General features: G+C 30.6%; 3 protein-coding genes across 5 annotated transcripts; 1 reads left to right on the forward strand and 2 right to left on the reverse strand.

Annotated features, from left to right (window-relative positions):
• Nucleotides 1-7,008: 7,008 nt before the first annotated feature.
• On the forward strand, nucleotides 7,009-15,476 carry LOC110640558 (putative phospholipid-transporting ATPase 9). Of its 3 annotated transcripts, XM_058136941.1 has the most exons (13): nucleotides 7,009-7,409; nucleotides 7,741-7,907; nucleotides 8,205-8,772; nucleotides 9,235-10,586; nucleotides 10,885-10,995; nucleotides 11,264-11,540; nucleotides 11,919-12,007; nucleotides 12,091-12,199; nucleotides 12,697-12,906; nucleotides 13,430-13,559; nucleotides 13,670-13,764; nucleotides 14,072-14,263; nucleotides 14,416-15,476. In XM_058136941.1, exons 3-13 carry the CDS (start codon nucleotides 8,383-8,385, stop codon nucleotides 15,019-15,021), a joined length of 3,561 nt encoding a protein of 1,186 aa, XP_057992924.1. In that variant the 5' UTR covers nucleotides 7,009-7,409; nucleotides 7,741-7,907; nucleotides 8,205-8,382; the 3' UTR covers nucleotides 15,022-15,476. The 3 variants fall into 3 exon arrangements, with proteins under 3 accessions (XP_057992924.1, XP_057992918.1, XP_057992927.1); XM_058136935.1 differs by lacking the exon at nucleotides 7,741-7,907; XM_058136944.1 differs by lacking the exons at nucleotides 7,009-7,409; nucleotides 7,741-7,907 and adding an exon at nucleotides 7,962-8,102.
• A 405-nt stretch (nucleotides 15,477-15,881) lies between these two features.
• Nucleotides 15,882-16,679, reverse strand: LOC110640581 (probable calcium-binding protein CML15). The gene has a single exon (XM_021791929.2). The coding sequence runs from the start codon at nucleotides 16,593-16,595 to the stop codon at nucleotides 16,104-16,106; it is 492 nt and encodes a 163-aa protein (XP_021647621.2). The 5' UTR covers nucleotides 16,596-16,679; the 3' UTR covers nucleotides 15,882-16,103.
• Nucleotides 16,680-17,093: 414 nt separating this feature from the next.
• LOC110640567 (uncharacterized) lies at nucleotides 17,094-17,781 on the reverse strand. Its single transcript, XM_058130027.1, has one exon. The coding sequence runs from the start codon at nucleotides 17,547-17,549 to the stop codon at nucleotides 17,130-17,132; it is 420 nt and encodes a 139-aa protein (XP_057986010.1). The 5' UTR covers nucleotides 17,550-17,781; the 3' UTR covers nucleotides 17,094-17,129.
• Nucleotides 17,782-18,255: the final 474 nt, after the last annotated feature.

An 18,255-nucleotide genomic window follows, 5' to 3' on the forward strand; every position in this document is an offset into this window, starting at 1 on the left:
ATATATATATATATATATATATATATATAAGTGTTTATATATTTTAATGTGAGCTCAATTTTTTAACCTTGTACCAAACATCATTAATTGTTACACTATTAATTATTTTTTACCCCTCTTAATAATTACTCCCCTATATTTTATAAAGTTAACACTTAACCCTCAATTTTTTAACCCCGTACCAAACGCAAATTAATATTTGACTTTTTAGGAGAATAAGTTTTTTTATTCTCATTTTAATGGCACATTTACCATATATATACGAATTATAATTAAAAAAATATATATCATTAATAATAATTAATTTTAATATGTATATATTGGATTAAATAAATTCATTAACAACGATAATAAGAATGATAATAAGTATGTATATTTTTATTATTAGTAATAATTATTGTGTATATATTAAATAAAATTTATTATGATTATTATCACTAATTAATATGTGACTTTTTACTTTCATAATACTTAATGTAAAAATTTAATACAATTAATATATACATCCATATTTATGAATTATAATTGTAAGAAAAATGTAAATTTTTATCAAGAATAATAATTAATATGTGTATATTAAATAAAATTCCTTAATCGCATTCATCCAACTAATTAAGATTTTTTAGTTTATTATATTTAATATATACATTTAAATAAAATTAATATATCTATATTTAATTTTAATGTATTTTGTTTTTATTTATTTAAGTTATATTTTACCACTAGTTGTTAATAACTAATCTGTATATATTATTACTATAATCACTTATTAATGTTATTTTTCCATTTATATAAAACTAAGTTATAGAGTTATGATAGGATAATAAATAGGCTAATAATAAATAAAACAAAAAAATAATTAATAAACATAATGGTGATATATAAAAAGCCATTATCATTATAAATAAATACCATGTAAAATTATTATTAAAAATTAATTTTATTAAATTTTAATAGCAAAAAAAAAGTCAATATAAATTTAAAATCATTATAAATCTCCATCATCATCTTGAAAGTCATCGTAAAAAAAAGTATGGCAAATAAGAGTTTCTACAAATATTTATAAGATATGTTCTTAAAATTTAAGTATTTTTTATATTTTTAATATTTTTTAAATTTAAATATTATTTTTTTTATTCTATTAATATTTAAAAAAAGAAAAAGTGTCTAGTTGCATTAAAACTCAACACGAGCAAGATTACAAGAGAAGGCTAAAGGCCAGATTACAAAGGAATCCCTAACCCAATAGCAAACCTATTAAAAAAGGCTCAGTACCCTTCACACCAGAATCCTAACCCCATTCCTAAACGCAGATAGAAATTTTCTCAATGCCATTCAGGATAAATTTTGATAATTGTGCCTGAACTTGTTTAGTTGTAATATTACAGTCTTTTAATTTAAAAATGTAACATAAAACCCTATTAACTTTCAAATTTTGCACAGTAAAATCTCTCTAACCTCCAATTACTAGTTTTTCAGTTAGACGCTGACATGAATAGTTCCAGCATTGAGTTTAGTCAGTATTTCTCTTTTTTCTCTTAAACCATATGTAAATTGAATCATTTTTCTCTCTATAGACAGAATAATTTTTCATGCGTAAAGAAAATAATTTTACATTTTGCATAAGAGATGAGAGAGAAATATTGACTAAGTGCCATGCGAGAGCTATTCACATCAGTTTCTAACTGAAAAATTAGTAATTGAAAGTCAGAGAGATTTTATTGCACAAAATTTAAAAGTTTAGGGGGGTTTTATATTACATTTTAAAGTTAAAAGACTGTAGTGTTACAATTATATAAGTTCATGGATAATTGTAGAAATTTATCCACTCCATTTATGGAAAAGCCTTTAGACCAGAGAAGCCAATGGAGGGTAAGGAGATAAGCTTCTGCAAAGCCATACAAGACTGAAACAACAAAGCAGAGTCTAGAAGGAAACCCAAAAACTAAACAAATAGACTATTGCCTCCCTAAAACCATTGGACTCTTTAAACCTTCGACTTAGTGTCTGTTTAGCATTGCGTTTAAAGGCCTGAAATTATTTGTCTGAATAAAAACACCATTTTAAATATTGTTTAATAAAATAATTTTTTTTAAAAAAAAAATTATTTTATTATTTTAGTGATTTTATGACTAAAATTTATTAAATTTAATTTTAAATTATTTTTTAATATTCTCTAAGTAATATATTTAAAAAAATGATTTTTTCAAAGAAAAACAGAGGATATATGGCATCTCACTCATCAAACAACAACAGCATCTAAAACACCAGATCTTAAGACATAGCAATTTCTATATACACAAAATAATAAAGTCCTACAATAATATGTACAAATGAAAATTGGTTACACAACTTTTAATGATTATGTTGTACATTATATTATTTGAGCTCAAAATAGAAGGAAAAAAAAAAGAATTTAAATTTATTATGGCTCTCTCTATGGTGTAGCATGAAATGTGCTAGGCGGTGGAGGCCATACTCTACATTGAAAAGCACCCAAATCTTCATTTAATATGTGGATTGCATAAATTAAAAAAAAAAAAAAATCTCATCACAATCTCATCTTTTTTTTCATTATGTTATAACTAAAAGTTTTTGTTTTTGCAACTATCAAATATCTTGAAAAAGTGTCAAAAGTGTGAAACACACTTACCCATTAAAAACAACTTATAAATAAAAATCATTTGATGCAAAGAGTAATAATTTATAAAATAGATAGTGTGTCCCACCCTATTCGATTATTCACATGAATATCGATGATTAAATATTATTTTTATTTAGAGTATGAATGAGTTAATGATAAATCGTCTAATTGGATATCTCAAATATTGCTATTTCGAGTTTAGTGATAAATTATTTTTTATGAAATTTAATTAAATCGAAAATATCAATCGGTAACTCCAAATCTTAAAACTAAAAAATTATGTAAAAAACTCTTTTTTTTTTTTCAATTCAACGAAAGAAAAAAAAAGTTTATATCTTCGTTGTCCGTATTTTTTTCTCACTTTTTTTTTTATTTTCCGTTTTAATTTCTCTCTCGCTTCTCTCTCTTTTCATAATTCAATCTAATTTTCAAACTTAAAATAACTGCCTTTAAGTAAGTGAAATTTATTTAGTTTAAGAGATCTTAGGTTTAAACTCTATCACTAATATTTTGGTGTAATAGCATGTTTATGTTTAACTAATCTCAATCTGGACATAAATATAATAAGATTGCTTTTCATTTGTGTGTGATCTCTCTCTCTCTCTCTCTCTCTCTCTCTCTCTCTCTCTCTCTCTCTCTCTCTCTCTCTCTATATATATATATATATATATATACTCATTTTATGGGAAAAAAGTAGTCGGCTTTAATTATGGTGAAGAAATTGAAATTGTGGAATTCTAAATTAAATCTCAAATCCTCCCAAAAATTGCACATTATTATCCTCCTTGATTGGCAAGTTTATGTTTCCTCCAAAACCAATAAATGGATGACATGTTCAACACTTACTTGCACAAATCTTTCATGTGTATGTGAGGAAAGTGAAGAAGTGTGATCAAGTGATGATAGAAAAGCCTATATGATGAGATCTGTCATGATTTACTTCGTGTAATGCAACTATCATTCATAAATGCAAATAGAATTTCAACCAAAAAAAAAAAAATCTTTAAAATATATTCTGAAATTATTTTAAAAATTTTTGCTAAAAAGATTCTTTCAAAATAATTTCAATAAAAATAATTAATAAAATACAATTAAGTTTCTGAGATATAATAAAATTTATAGATTAATCTAAATTGACCGGTAACTACTTTTTCATTTTAAATAATTTAATTCTTAAAATTGTATTTTAATAAGAAAATAGCCTCTATATTTAAATAATTATATATTTTTATCAAATATTAAATATTTTTTTATATTTATAATTATTTAAATATAAAATATAAAAAAGAAACAATTTCTTTGTAATTAAAGTACTTACATGAAAATATAAAAAAAACTTGACCTAAGGCTTAATAATTTAACATTTGAATTTGAAAAGGTAACATGCTAAATAGTAATGTGAAGAAATGGGCCACAGTCAAAATTGGAGACACAAATGTCATTAAAGTGGCATTAATTGTGGAAAAAATAAAAGAAGAAGCAATGATGATGGTCATCAAACCCCATTGTACTAGAAAAGAGAACTTTTACTTTGATACATAAAGTTGGCAACTCATCATGTTTAATTTGAAAGGAGAAGCCCTTTTATTCAAATTTAAGATAAAACTAGTGCACAAGTCAAAATTTTAGGTGCTAAAAATAGAGCTTCAAGAGGAAATTTCTAGGAACAAATCCTATCAGGATTAGGCATATTGCTGCCATTTGGTTTTTGACTTTTTGATATTCATAAATTAATAATTCAGCAAACCCATTTGTGATTCCATTAATTAATCACCACTATTTTGTAATTATTTACAACTTGCATTGCATGCAACTCACCTACCTCCTCTTTCTCTCTCTCTCCCTCTTTAAATTTTATTCCAATCTAAGTTGGTTGGGACTTTATCACATCATTTTCACGTTTTTCTTCCATTTATTTAGTATATTTATTTTACAAATTAGATTCTCTTGAAATATTATCATTTATAAAAAAAAAATAGATTTAAATTTATTTATTTATCTCACAATTTCAAATTATTAAATATATGAAGTAGGTCTTACACCTTCATATACGGTAAATTACATAAGCGATACCTTAATTTAGTAGAGGTATATAATAATAAGATATTTAAATTTCAATTTATAATACATAACTCCCTGATTTTTAATTTATTTAAATTTCAATTTGTAATACATAACTTCTTAATCTTTAATTTAAGTGATATAAAACTTTCTTATGATATTCAGTAACCAGTTTGTAAGCTATTTTTGTTAAAATGACACTTATTATATTAAAATTTATATTTTTCTTATTAATTTGACACTTATCGAAAAAAAATATCTATTTACCAACAATTTTAATTATTTAAATTACACAAATTAACACTTTAATAACCTATAATCTATTTATCCGAAACTATTAATCCATAAAAACATAATTTTTTAATTTAATAAATATCATATAAGGATAAATAACCTAGAAAACAATTACTAAAAGTCACTAAGCAGTTTTAAGTTACTAAAATTAAAAATTAAAGGGTTTTATATTACAAATTAAAATTTAGATATCTTATTATTATATATCTTTAAGTTAAGATACCGTCTATATAATTTATCCTCCTTTTATATATATATATATATATATATATATATGTATATGCCATTGTTGCACTAGATCAATTGTGAGCTATAAGTATAATTGGTTCTCATGGAAAACAAGAGCCAAAAGGTTGTCACAACTAAATAGAGTTTAATTTGTGCCAAACATTTCCCCCCTCTTAAATAAAACAGGTGATTCATCACCAAGCACTTGCTAAGTTTTCTTGGCCATAATAAGAAACATTTTTTAATTAGGTCTACCATAAGGCTCATAAAAATTTAGGGTAAAGTTCAAAGCAATATCTTGTCATTTTATGAGAAATCGTTTATTTTTTTAATTATGGTTAAAATTATTATTTTGTATTCATATGGTATTTTATTTTTTATTTAGTAATTGCACAAATGGTATGTAATAATAAGTTAACTAAAATTTAATTTATAATATAAAATTTTTAATCTTTAATTTAAATAATATAAAACCCTTTATAACTTTCGATAATCGATTTATAAATTATTTATGCTAATATGACATTTATTAAATTAAAAAAATTATATTTCATGAATTGAGAGCGGCGGATAAATAGATTTTGAATTACTAAAATGTCATATCTGCACAATTTGGATTACCAAGGCTATGGATAGAGAGAGAATAAGGAAAATAGAAATTAGAGGGAAATTAATTAAAAAATATTATTTTTAATCAATTAGTTTTTTTCTGAAAGAGAAAATATAATTTTCTTTATATGACAAGTCAACAAAAATAATTTAGAAATTGGTTATTAAAAATTAAAAGAGGTGTTTTGTATACTATTTAAATTAAAGATCAATGAATTTTGTGTTATAAATTAAAGATTAGATTTTTTTTTTGTCAAGATATAATACACACACATACGGATTAATGACATGAATGAACTGTTGTTAAAACTATAAAAATTTTAACAGAGTCATTATTTTTATATAATCCATAAGATTAAATATTATATATCCCTAAATTAAGATATTATTTATATAATTTTTTTTAATATACAATCTTACAATAATTGAAGTTCAAATTTAACGGCTCACATTTTTATAGATACAATAAGATTTATGTTGTGAAATATAAATAATATTTATATTATCAAATCTTATTTATAAATATCTCTTTTTTTAAAAAAAATTATATTATGAAGAGGGCTTTGTTATCATTGTGTAAATTTCATTTTTTTCCTACTATTAATATCTTCTCTAGAAGAGTCAAAAATAATAAAATCTCATAAATTATTATTAATTCATTTAATATTTACCTTTTTAAGAGAATAATTTCCACATTTAAATTATGTATTAAATATATTAAAATTTTATCTATTTATCTAAAAAAATTGGTTTAAACGTTCACTATCGGGTGACAGATTTTTTTTCTTTGTATTTATTATTGTTCTTCTTCGTGTTTATTACGATTCTTTGTACATGATTATGACTTCAAGCTCATTGATAAAATGATATTTTGTTTAATATTAAATTACCAATTATTTTATATAAAAATAATGAATTATATGTATTTATCAAATAAATACAAATAATGAAAACATCTTATATTAGCATAATGTCAATAATGATAAACACAACATGCACAAGACAAAAGCATCTAAAAATTAAGCACTCATATTAAAAATCTCCCTTAATTATCACAGAAAAATACAAAAAAAAATCGTACGAAAACTTTTTCTTTTTTTTTTTTTTAAAAAACCAAATTATAAACTCCAATGAAGCAGATATTCCTCATGAAAAAAAAAAAATGATCAATATCATCTTTGAGAAAATAAAATAAAATGAAAAGGCCAGCCATGTTAAGCAGTGATTGGTCTTCGTTTGACCTTTCAAAGCAGCTGCCTCATTCTGTTCAGATTCATGTAACTCTTTTCTCTCTCCCAACTGTCCTTCAAAATCTTCTTCTTTTTTTTCTTGTCTTCCTTAACTGGCAACTCAACATTTATGTATATTTTCTCTGTCTCTGCATTTGCGTATTGGCTTACGTAGTACCCATTTTCCCAACTAGATCGCCTATAATCTTGTTTGCTCGCATCTTCATCACGTGAAACTCTAAAGCTTCATACTTGTTCTTTGATATTCAAGAGACAAGAAAAAAAAAAAAGAGAAATCACAGTTGACCTACAATCGCTAATCATGCAAGAATTTCGTTGTCTCTGTAACTCTCTCTCTCTCTTACAGCTTGCTTTTTTTTTTTTTTTTGCTTTCTCTTTTGACCTTCTAGGATGTGCATAATCCTTGCGCTCTACTCCAATTTTCCCCTTTTTGTTTTTGCTGTTTTCTTTATTTTTTTTTTTTGATACCCTTTTGTTAGAAGTTGATTAAACAGCTTGAGAACTTTCTGATTTTGTTTTATTTTGCATAATTTCAAGTGGGTTCCTTCTCTTTTTCTTGTTTTTTCCCGTTCTTGTATTTCTTTTTTTTTATGAAGAATTTGATGAGCAATAAAAATGCATTCTTTTAAGTTTATGGTTTTGTTGCTTCTACAGCTACGAGTCAAAGTAAGACATGGCAGGCTAACTTCTCTGCTTTCAAACAAAAAAGTTCTATCTTCTTTGCTTTGCCTTTGTTCTGTCTTCTTCCACGGGGATCTGGATGTGTGACCAGGAATATTTTTACTGATTTTTTTAGCGCCTTTAGATTCCAGACTAAAAAGGTGTCGTTTTTTTTTCCTTTTTCTTTTTAAAAATTTTTTCTTTGTGGGTTTTTGTTGTTTTATTTTGTTTTTCTAGATTGAGATTTTTTACTATTCTTGATTCCAATAATTCCTTTTCGTTCCCTTTTATTCATGTCTAATATTTCTTTCCAGATTTGATACTATTTTTGGTTTCGTCTGGTTCTGTTCTTACGGGTATTTGCCATTAGAAATTTGCTTTTTGTCTCATAGTTTTTTCATTGTTATTTTTTAAATTTTTTTTTTTTTTGACATATTTCTGGGTTGGTTGATTCTCAGGGCTTTAGTTCTGTCAGCTGCAATCTTGGAATCTTGTTCTTTGTATTGGGTGTAGAAATTTACTTGAAAGGCCAAGTTTCTGGCAAAAGAGTCTCTGCTTTTTCAGAAGCAAATTAGTTCCAGTTGGTGAGGTCTTTGTGTTTGAGCAATTTGGAAAAATAGCTTTCAATTGGATAAAATGGCTGGAGGTAGAAGAAAGCAGCGTTTTAGCAGGATCCATGCCTTTTCATGTGGAAAGGCATCTTTCAAAGGAGACCATTCACTTATTGGAGGGCCGGGCTTCTCAAGGGTAATCTATTGCAATGATCCTGAATCTTTTGAAGCTGGTGTGCACAATTATGACAGCAATTATGTTAGAACTACCAAGTATACGCTTGCAACATTTTTCCCCAAGTCATTATTTGAGCAATTCAGGCGGGTCGCCAATTTTTATTTTCTTATCTGTGCAATATTGTCTTTCACACCACTGTCTCCTTACACTGCTGTTAGTAATGTTGTTCCTCTTGTTGTTGTTATTGGGGCTACAATGGGGAAAGAGTTGATTGAAGATTGGAGGAGGAAAAGGCAGGTAAGCATCTTTATGTTACCAATTCCAGATTAAATGCATTTCTCTGGTCTTTACGTGATCATATCTAGATTACAGCGCAATAAATGTGTTTAATATAGTGGCCTGGGTCAAATCCTAGGCATTATTCTTCGACAGAATTTGAAGCAGGGTGAAAGCTGGGGAGGTTTTTGGGAACTTTTGGCTTTTTGTAGTTGCATTTGATTCTTGATCTACTTTTAAGAGTTTGTTATTTTGAAATGGCTAGATTTAGCTATTTAGTTTTTATTTTTTCTTCTCTAGTCCCCTACAAGTTAATATTAATCAGTTGCCAACCTGTCTCAGAATAACTGACATCTCATTATTAGTATTGGTTTTGGACCTCTTTATTTATCTTCATTTCAATTGCAATGTCCACAAGCTTACTGTTCTTTGAGTAAACTTCTTAATCTGTATACATAATCCAGTGTATTAAAATGTTATCAGGATATTGAAATGAACAATCGTAAGGTAAAAGTGCATTCTGCTGATGGTGTTTTTCATCATACTAAATGGATGGATTTGAAAGTTGGGGACATAGTAAAGGTGGAAAAGGATGAGTTTTTCCCTGCTGATCTCATCTTACTTTCCTCAAGTTATGAGGAAGCAGTTTGCTATGTTGAGACCATGAACCTTGATGGAGAAACCAATTTGAAACTGAAACAAGCACTGGATGCAACTTCAAATCTTCATGAGGATTCTAGCTTTCGAGATTTCAGGACTTTAATAAGATGTGAAGATCCAAATGCAAATTTGTATTCTTTCATAGGCAATATGGAGCTAGGAGAGCAACAGTACCCTCTCTCACCTCAGCAACTTCTGCTGAGGGACTCAAAGTTACGAAACACAGATTATATTTATGGGGTGGTAATTTTCACGGGTCATGACACTAAGGTTATGCAGAATTCAATGGCACCCCCTTCCAAGAGAAGCAAAATTGAGAGAAGAACAGACAAGATTATCTACTTCTTGTTCTTTATCTTGGTTTTAATGTCTTTTATTGGGTCAATTTTCTTTGGAATTGCAACAAGGGAAGATCTTGATAATGGAAGGATGAAAAGATGGTATCTCAGACCAGATAACACTACTGTTTATTATGATCCAAAGAGAGCACCAGCTGCTGCTGTTTTGCATTTTTTGACTGCCCTTATGTTATACAGCTATTTGATTCCAATTTCTTTGTATGTATCAATAGAAATTGTCAAAGTTCTTCAGAGCATTTTCATCAACCAAGATCTGAATATGTACTATGAGGAAGCTGATAAGCCAGCACGAGCACGGACATCAAATTTGAATGAAGAACTTGGCCAAGTTGATACTATACTTTCTGATAAAACAGGAACATTGACTTGCAACTCAATGGAATTTATCAAGTGTTCTGTGGCTGGGACCTCCTATGGTCGTGGAGTAACTGAAGTTGAGAGAGCTATGGCTAAGAGAAAGGGGTCACCTTTACCTCAAGAGGAGATAGAAGAAGAGGCCCATGTTGAGGAACAAACTGAACAAAAACCGTCCATAAAAGGGTTCAATTTTGTAGATGAAAGGATTACTAATGGTCATTGGGTTAATGAACCTCGTGCAGATGTAATCCATAAGTTTCTAAGATTACTTGCTATCTGCCACACTGCAATACCTGAAATTGATGAAGAAAGTGGAAGAGTAACATATGAAGCTGAATCTCCAGATGAGGCAGCATTTGTAATTGCAGCAAGAGAACTTGGATTTGAATTTTATGAAAGGACACAAACTAGCATCTCGCTGCATGAGTTGGATCCAGTAGCTGGCAGGACAGTTAAAAGGTTGGTTTCTTATCTGTAGATTTTTCTTTTAATGATTTAAGTAGTTATATAGACAGGGTTAGCCTGTATAGATAGTTTCTGTTCTATAAATTTGCAACATGTCCTAAAAACATAAGATCTGAATATGAGGTATAAGATTGCATTAGTCAGACAATTCCTTTGTTCATAGACAATCCACCCGTTTTGTGTTTAGCTATTAAACTTTTGAGTCATTTGCTTATTTTCTTTCTCTGTTTAAGGTAACGTACCACTTTTCCCTCAACTAAGTCAACTTATTATTTTTTTCCTCATTCTGCAGGAACTATCAACTTTTGCATATTATTGAGTTTAGTAGCTCTAGAAAGCGGATGTCAGTGATTGTAAGAAATGAGGAGGGAAAGCTGCTACTACTTTGTAAAGGTGCTGACAGGTTAGTAATATGACACAACACCTTAAGCTTATATGACTACTTGGGATAAGTTCAGCCATCCTATGTACTTAATTCAGAATAAAGAACGGTGATTTTGGCACTTGTGTAAAGAAAATCACTAAATGATTGTTCTTGCTATGCTTAATAATGCTTACTGTTCACTTATGCTGCATAACTCATAAGATTTTTGAATTCTTCTCTGATTCCTTTGTAGAGAATTTCATAAGATTTTCCGTATTTTGTGACCTACCTTTTCTTTGACAAGCAGTGTCATGTTTGAAAGACTTGCAAAAGATGGAAGAGAATTTGAAGAGCAAACCAAAGAGCACATTAATGAGTATGCTGATGCTGGTTTGAGGACTTTGGTACTTGCATATCGTGAACTTGATGAAGAAGAATACAGTGAATTCAATCGGGAATTTACGGAGGCCAAGAACTCAGTAAGTTCAGATCGTGAGGAAATGATTGAGGAAGTGGCAGCCAAGACTGAGAGGGATTTAATTCTTCTTGGTGCTACAGCAGTCGAAGACAAACTTCAAAATGGGGTGAGTTAAAAAAAAAAAAAAAAGAAGAAGAAGAAGAAGTAACAAGTTGAGCATTCAGTATCACTGGAAAAATGAATTGCTTTCATATTTTATACAATTTGGGATTTCGTTATCCAAGGAGCTTTAATCATCACCAAAAGTCAAACTAACGCCATTTTCTTTTCAAATCCTAGAAATCACCATTTCCTTTGTTCCACATAAATTCATTTTACACGCCATGAAAACACATCATGTCTGAAAGTGCTTCAAGCAAAAAAGGAACAGGAGGACTCTTTTAAGTTTCCTGTCACAGCCAAATAAAGTACATGAATTCAATAACTTCTTTAGAGATTAACTGTAGTGTTTGAAATTGGATTTCTTTGCATTCATTCTGGACAGGTTCCTGAATGTATTGACAAGCTTGCTCAAGCTGGAATTAAGATATGGGTTTTGACTGGAGATAAGATGGAAACAGCAATTAACATTGGGTATGATAATTGGATGTCAGTTCCATTTTAGTAGATGTTGAATTTCAATACTACTATTTCTGACTTGATGCTCGATCTTGCAGCTTCGCCTGTAGTTTACTTAGACAAGGAATGAAACAAGTAACAATCAGCTCAGAGACCCCAGAAAATAAAGCCCTACAGAAAATGGAGGACAAGGATGCTGCTGCTGCGGTAATTCTAATTTGAGTTGCTATCCTGTTTCTGTGAATTATACAAGTAGAAGGCTCATTATCTAGTACTAGATTTAGTTGTGAATAATAGAAGAGGAAGATATCATAACAGCTCTCTTTAATACACCGACTCAAATGTAAATAATAGAACCACAAAGCTAAGGATGAGTTTTACCAAGTTTAACCTGGCAATTTCTTTTGTACATCAGACATCAGCTCACAAAATTTTGTTTACAATGCCAATCTATTTAGGTAAAAGGTGATAGGAACCCCTTTTGTGAATGAATATTTTCCATTTTATAGGTGTCAGCAGAACACCTTTGTTGCACTCTTCTGAAAGACACATAAGACTTTTAACAGAGTGACTATCAAACAAAATGGTGTGTGACCTAGGTTTAAACACTAGAGAAAGACAATGTTTTGGAACTTCCGTGTTATTCCACAGGAGGATTTTAGCTTGTGTGACTCTAGCTTGACGAAATCTTGTCAACTTTGTAGGCTTCCAAGGCAAGCGTCCTCCGTCAGATTAGTGAGGGGAAGGAATTGCTCACTGCATCAAGTGAAAGTCCTGAGGCATTGGCTTTGATCATTGATGGGAATTCACTCGCTTATGCTCTCCATGATGATGTCAAGGACAAGTTTCTAGAGCTTGCCGTTGGATGTGCATCTGTTATTTGCTGCCGTTCATCTCCTAAACAGAAAGCTCTTGTAAGTTGCATTAACTTCTTTCGCCTGTCTTTTTTTTTTCTTCATAAAAAATTGGCAGATATAGAGATATGCTTTACTACAAGTGCTATTTGGCACTTTTATTGTGGCATCCCAACTTTGTATAGCAAGTTTTGGCCTAGATACCATTAATTGAGATTTCAGCTCATCCATTGAATAAAGAGAATTTATTTAGAGTTTCATTTCCACAGAAGCTAGCAAACTAATGTGTCATGTTATCATGGTATTTAGTGTTTTCTTCATTATTCAACATTGATGATACGAGTTACACTCACAGGCAAAAGATAAGTTGCCAAGTATTTGTGATTTCTTTTCTAATTCTCTCCTCTTCAATTGCTCAAAATTGATGATGAAAAAATCCTGTGATTAATCTATGTCAAAAGAGTTAATTTCATTAAATATATTTATAAATGAGAAAAAAAGGGAAAGGGCAATCCTAACATTTGCTTGGTTCTGGCAACTTTAAATACAAACTCAAATAAAAGGTGTCTCTTAAAAAATGCAGGTTACTCGCCTAGTTAAAACAAAAACAGGTAATACGACATTAGCAATTGGTGATGGAGCAAATGATGTTGGAATGCTTCAGGAAGCAGATATTGGAGTTGGTATTAGTGGGGTTGAAGGAATGCAGGCAAGTGGTAAACAAATTATTCTTTTTTGTTTTATCTGTAAATCCAATTTGTTAATAAGTTTTGCTTCATATTCTCAATCCTCCACTTTGGGGACTTTCCAAAACTTCAGGCAGTCATGTCAAGCGATTTTGCAATTGCACAATTCCGATATTTGGAGCGCTTGCTACTGGTTCATGGGCATTGGTGTTACAGAAGGATCTCCTCAATGGTACTATTTAATCTTGAATATGTCACATTATCATTTTTATAATGGGAGATTCCTTTTATTTACTTACGACTCCGGAGAGTGTTTTGTTCATGCACAATAATGCTTGTAAAACTTAGGAAATTGTTATGTTCACAGCTGGCTAAAATCTTGGGAATGACTTAAAACCGAAAATTATTTGCTCCTTTTTCCTGTTTCACCGAAGTTGATCAGAAAGATAAAATTAAAAGCCTGAAAACACTGCTTGAAATTATACCAACATAGCCAAGGAATTTGAAGTATTTGACATATTCATTTTGCTGTTTGGCAGATATGCTATTTCTTTTACAAGAATATTGCATTTGGCTTTACTCTCTTCTTCTACGAGGCATATGCATCATTCTCTGGCCAACCTGCATACAATGATTGGTTTTTGTCTCTTTATAACGTCTTCTTCACATCACTTCCTGTGATTGCCTTGGGAGTATTTGATCAGGATGTATCTGCACGCTTTTGCCTGAAGGTATACCCGACACCACAATGCTTTTTTGTTCAGTCATCTAATAATTTCATGCATAATGGTTATAAGATACTTGGTTTAACTTACAGAATTTATCTCTCTTAAATCAAAGAGTAAAAGCAGTGTTGTGATAGGTTGTTCTTTAATTTTTACAGTTCCCGCTATTATACCAAGAAGGTGTCCAAAATGTCCTATTTAGCTGGCTTCGAATATTTGGATGGGCATTTAATGGGGTATTGAGTGCAACCTTAATCTTCTTCTTCTCCATCTCTGCAATGGAGCATCAAGCCTTTAACAAAGGTGGGAAAGTTGCTGGCTTAGAGATTCTCGGAGCCACCATGTACACATGTGTCGTGTGGGTGGTTAACTGCCAAATGGCACTATCCATCAGCTATTTCACTTACATACAGCATCTCTTCATCTGGGGTGGCATTGTATTCTGGTATATATTCCTCATGGCATATGGAGCAATCGACCCTAACATATCAACTACTGCCTACAAGGTTTTCATTGAAGCCTGTGCACCAGCTGCATCTTATTGGCTCATCACATTCTTTGTACTGATCTCCTCCCTTCTCCCATATTTCACATACTCAGCCATCCAGATGAGGTTTTTCCCCCTGTATCATCAGATGATACAGTGGATAAGAAGCGATGGACAAACAGAAGATCCCGAGTACTGTCATATGGTACGACAGAGGTCCTTACGGCCTACAACAGTAGGTTATACAGCCCGTTTTTCAAAACGTGAGAGACGTTAGGGATATTGATGAAACATTTTTGCATAGATTCCATTCAAAATATGCTTGTAGATTTTGTTGCAAAGAAAAGCTTCTCACTGTACATATGTGACACAGAGCAGTTCAGTTGTGGTGCTTGACAAGAAGGGTCTACAAGTGGGTATCGTTGGATGATCCGGTGTATCTATACCTTTAAAGTATTTAGTGTAGAAGACAGATTTTTTTTTTTTTCCCGTTTTAAAAACCTCCAAACTGTAATATAATGTAAGTTCAAGAAATGTATAACAGTACATCTTTGTAGCTAGCTAGTTTAGAAATTCTTGTTTACAGGAATATCAGTGGCATTTACCTTGTATGACAGCTTAGATGAGGTCTTGTATTACAGCTTAGATGCAGGATATTTATGATATTGTAAAATTGCCTAAAAAATGCATCTGCAAGGCATTGTTAATGAGAAAGAGACCCAATTCTTCTTCTTCTTCTTCTTCTTTTTTCATATTGCATTTAGAAACTAAGGAAATCACTTCGCTTGCATTCTAGTCCAACAAATTTGTCAATCTGCCTTCAACAAGAGAATTGCAATCTCTCTTTCTAAACAAAGCTCAGACATGGCCAATTAATCCTTGTAAATCCCATGAACTCTATTTGTTCCAAAGTTTATGCCAAAATCTATTGATACTAGTCCTTGATTACAAAGCATATACTCCACTACTGAATAAGGGATTCAACAGTTTTAAATATATCAAAGCTCAACCACTGCACAATTAAATGAAAAAATTCAGAAACCCAGATTGCCATGATCACAAAATATAAATTACAGAATGGGTTCATTAAATTTCTTTATCAACACAGAATGTAATGATAGAGAAGAAGCCTCCAAGATACAATGGAAGCCCCATTTTAGTTTCCCCTCCCTCTTCCCTCTTAATCATGCACATTAAACATTTTGTACCCAACAATTAAAGAATCTCTCCACCATCAACAGATGCCTATATAAACAAGTCTATTAGCCCCCTAAAATCTAAGATTAGTGAGCAAATTAATGACATTAATTAACAATGATTGTGATGTTTGTTTTATAAAAACAACATACCATCCATAGGTTATGACAAAGCCAGGCCTAAGAATTCCATGGCGGACTTTGCCATTACAGAAGTAAATTCATTGAAGCTAATGACACCATCACCATCTGCATCTGCCTCCTCGATCATCTCCATAAGCTCAGTATACGTTAATGGTTGACCCATTTTCGCCATGGACCCTGCTAGCTCCGCTGCGCTAATGTAGCCATTACCATCGCGATCGAACAATTGAAACACATCTAAAAGTTGGTCTTGATTTATAAAAATCTCTTCATTCATATCAGGTAATATGGCATTGACTAATTCATCAAATTCTATGAACCCATTGCCATTAGAATCCATGTTAGCTAAGAGCACATGAATTTGATCACCAGAGGGCTTGAGTCCTAGGGACCTTAACAATGCTGCAAGCTCTAAAATGGTGAGGCTACCATCGGAATCCATGTCGAATCGAGCGAAAATTTCCTTTAATTGGTTGAGTTGTTCGACACGAATTGCTGCTGTTGCTGCCATGTTAATGTTCAATGAGTTATGTTCCTAACACAATCTCACCGTGCCCAAAAAAAAAAAAAAAGAAATTAATCATAACTCAATGAGCTAATGATATTATTATATTGATTGATAGTAAATGTTGTTATTGTGGCGGTGATGGCAACTCCGGCTGCTCAAGTGGCTGTCGGAAGAGGAAAATTAATATTAATTGGTGGTTTTTGGTTTTAGAGGGGATCAGACAGGTGTTTTCTGTTATGGTTTGTTAGGAAGATAGAGGTTAAATTTGGGTTTTGCATGTTTAGTGGGTATTTTTATTTATTTAATTAATTATTTATTGCATGGATTATAGTTGATTTTATTTTATTATTTAAACCGTAAACCCTAATCAGAATTAATTGAAAAATATAATCATAAACAAAAATTTAATATATAATTTATATAGGAGAAACTCATATAGCATTGTGAAATGATGAGATTTACATAAAATCTATATATTTGCGTTTGAATTCATATTTCTGGTAAATCAAATTATAAAGATGAATGGAACAACAACAATCAAGCTGGAGGTGGTAATTTCTGATCAACCTGATCATTATCTTTAACCTTATTATTACCATCTTGCTTATCTTGATCACCAAGAGCCATCACCTTATTGACTCCCATTTCAACATCTCCACCCCTGCACCACTTGCTCCTCCGGATCCTCCGCTTCACCCACCCTAGACACCCTTTATGGTTGAAGGTGTTTGGAGGAGCCACTGCTCGACGGGAGCATATTCGACCCAAAATGCAAGAAAGAATAGCAAGAACTGCAAGAACAGAAATAACTCCAAAGAATGGGCCAATAGATCCTGAAGAACGCCAAGCACTATTGCTACTAGTTGAAACAGCCTGTGGAATATTACTAGGTTGTTGAAACTCCCCAGCGGCAGGCGGTTGCTGGCCAGGCAACGATGTAACCACGGCGGATGCCATGAAGAAGAAGAAGAAGAAGAGTTTGTTGTAATTAAAATGTCCTGACCAAAATGAATATGAACATAAGAATATAAATAAGGTATGGTTCCTGAAACTAAATTGAAGAAAGCTAGTTCCATGGCTGTGCTTTAACAGACCATGCAAGTGGAAGACAACGTGGAAAGGGCCACGGACGAGACGACTTCAGAGTAGTCTCTGCTTGCTTTTCATTTTCCATGCATTGGCTTTAGCAGAAAGCTGGGACTTTAGTTTCTTAACGGGAAAGTAAAATTAAGAGATCATTAATCCACTTTCTAGTATAAAAAGTAACATCTTATTATCGATATTTTGAAAATAATATATGATATTTGTCAAATTTTACAATTAATATAAATATTAACATATATTAAATGTAATTTATTTAATAGAAAATAACGAAATCCTTTTGTGAAAAAAATTTATTCATTAATTCATACATTTTTAACTGAAATAATAATAACAAAATTAAAATATAATTTATTTTCCATACTTAATTTTAGTTATAAATAAAGTAAATCACCTTATTATATGTATTTTTTAATTATATGACTAAATTAAATCATCAAGTTAAACATAATCTAATATATTTATAAAAGATTATATACAATATATCTTTGATGTTAATATCATGTTATTTAGATATTTTTATAATTAGTTTTTATTAATATTTTGATGTTAGAATTTATAT

Source organism: Hevea brasiliensis, chromosome 2 (assembly GCF_030052815.1).
Source record: "Hevea brasiliensis isolate MT/VB/25A 57/8 chromosome 2, ASM3005281v1, whole genome shotgun sequence".
Classification (NCBI taxonomy): domain Eukaryota; kingdom Viridiplantae; phylum Streptophyta; class Magnoliopsida; order Malpighiales; family Euphorbiaceae; genus Hevea; species Hevea brasiliensis.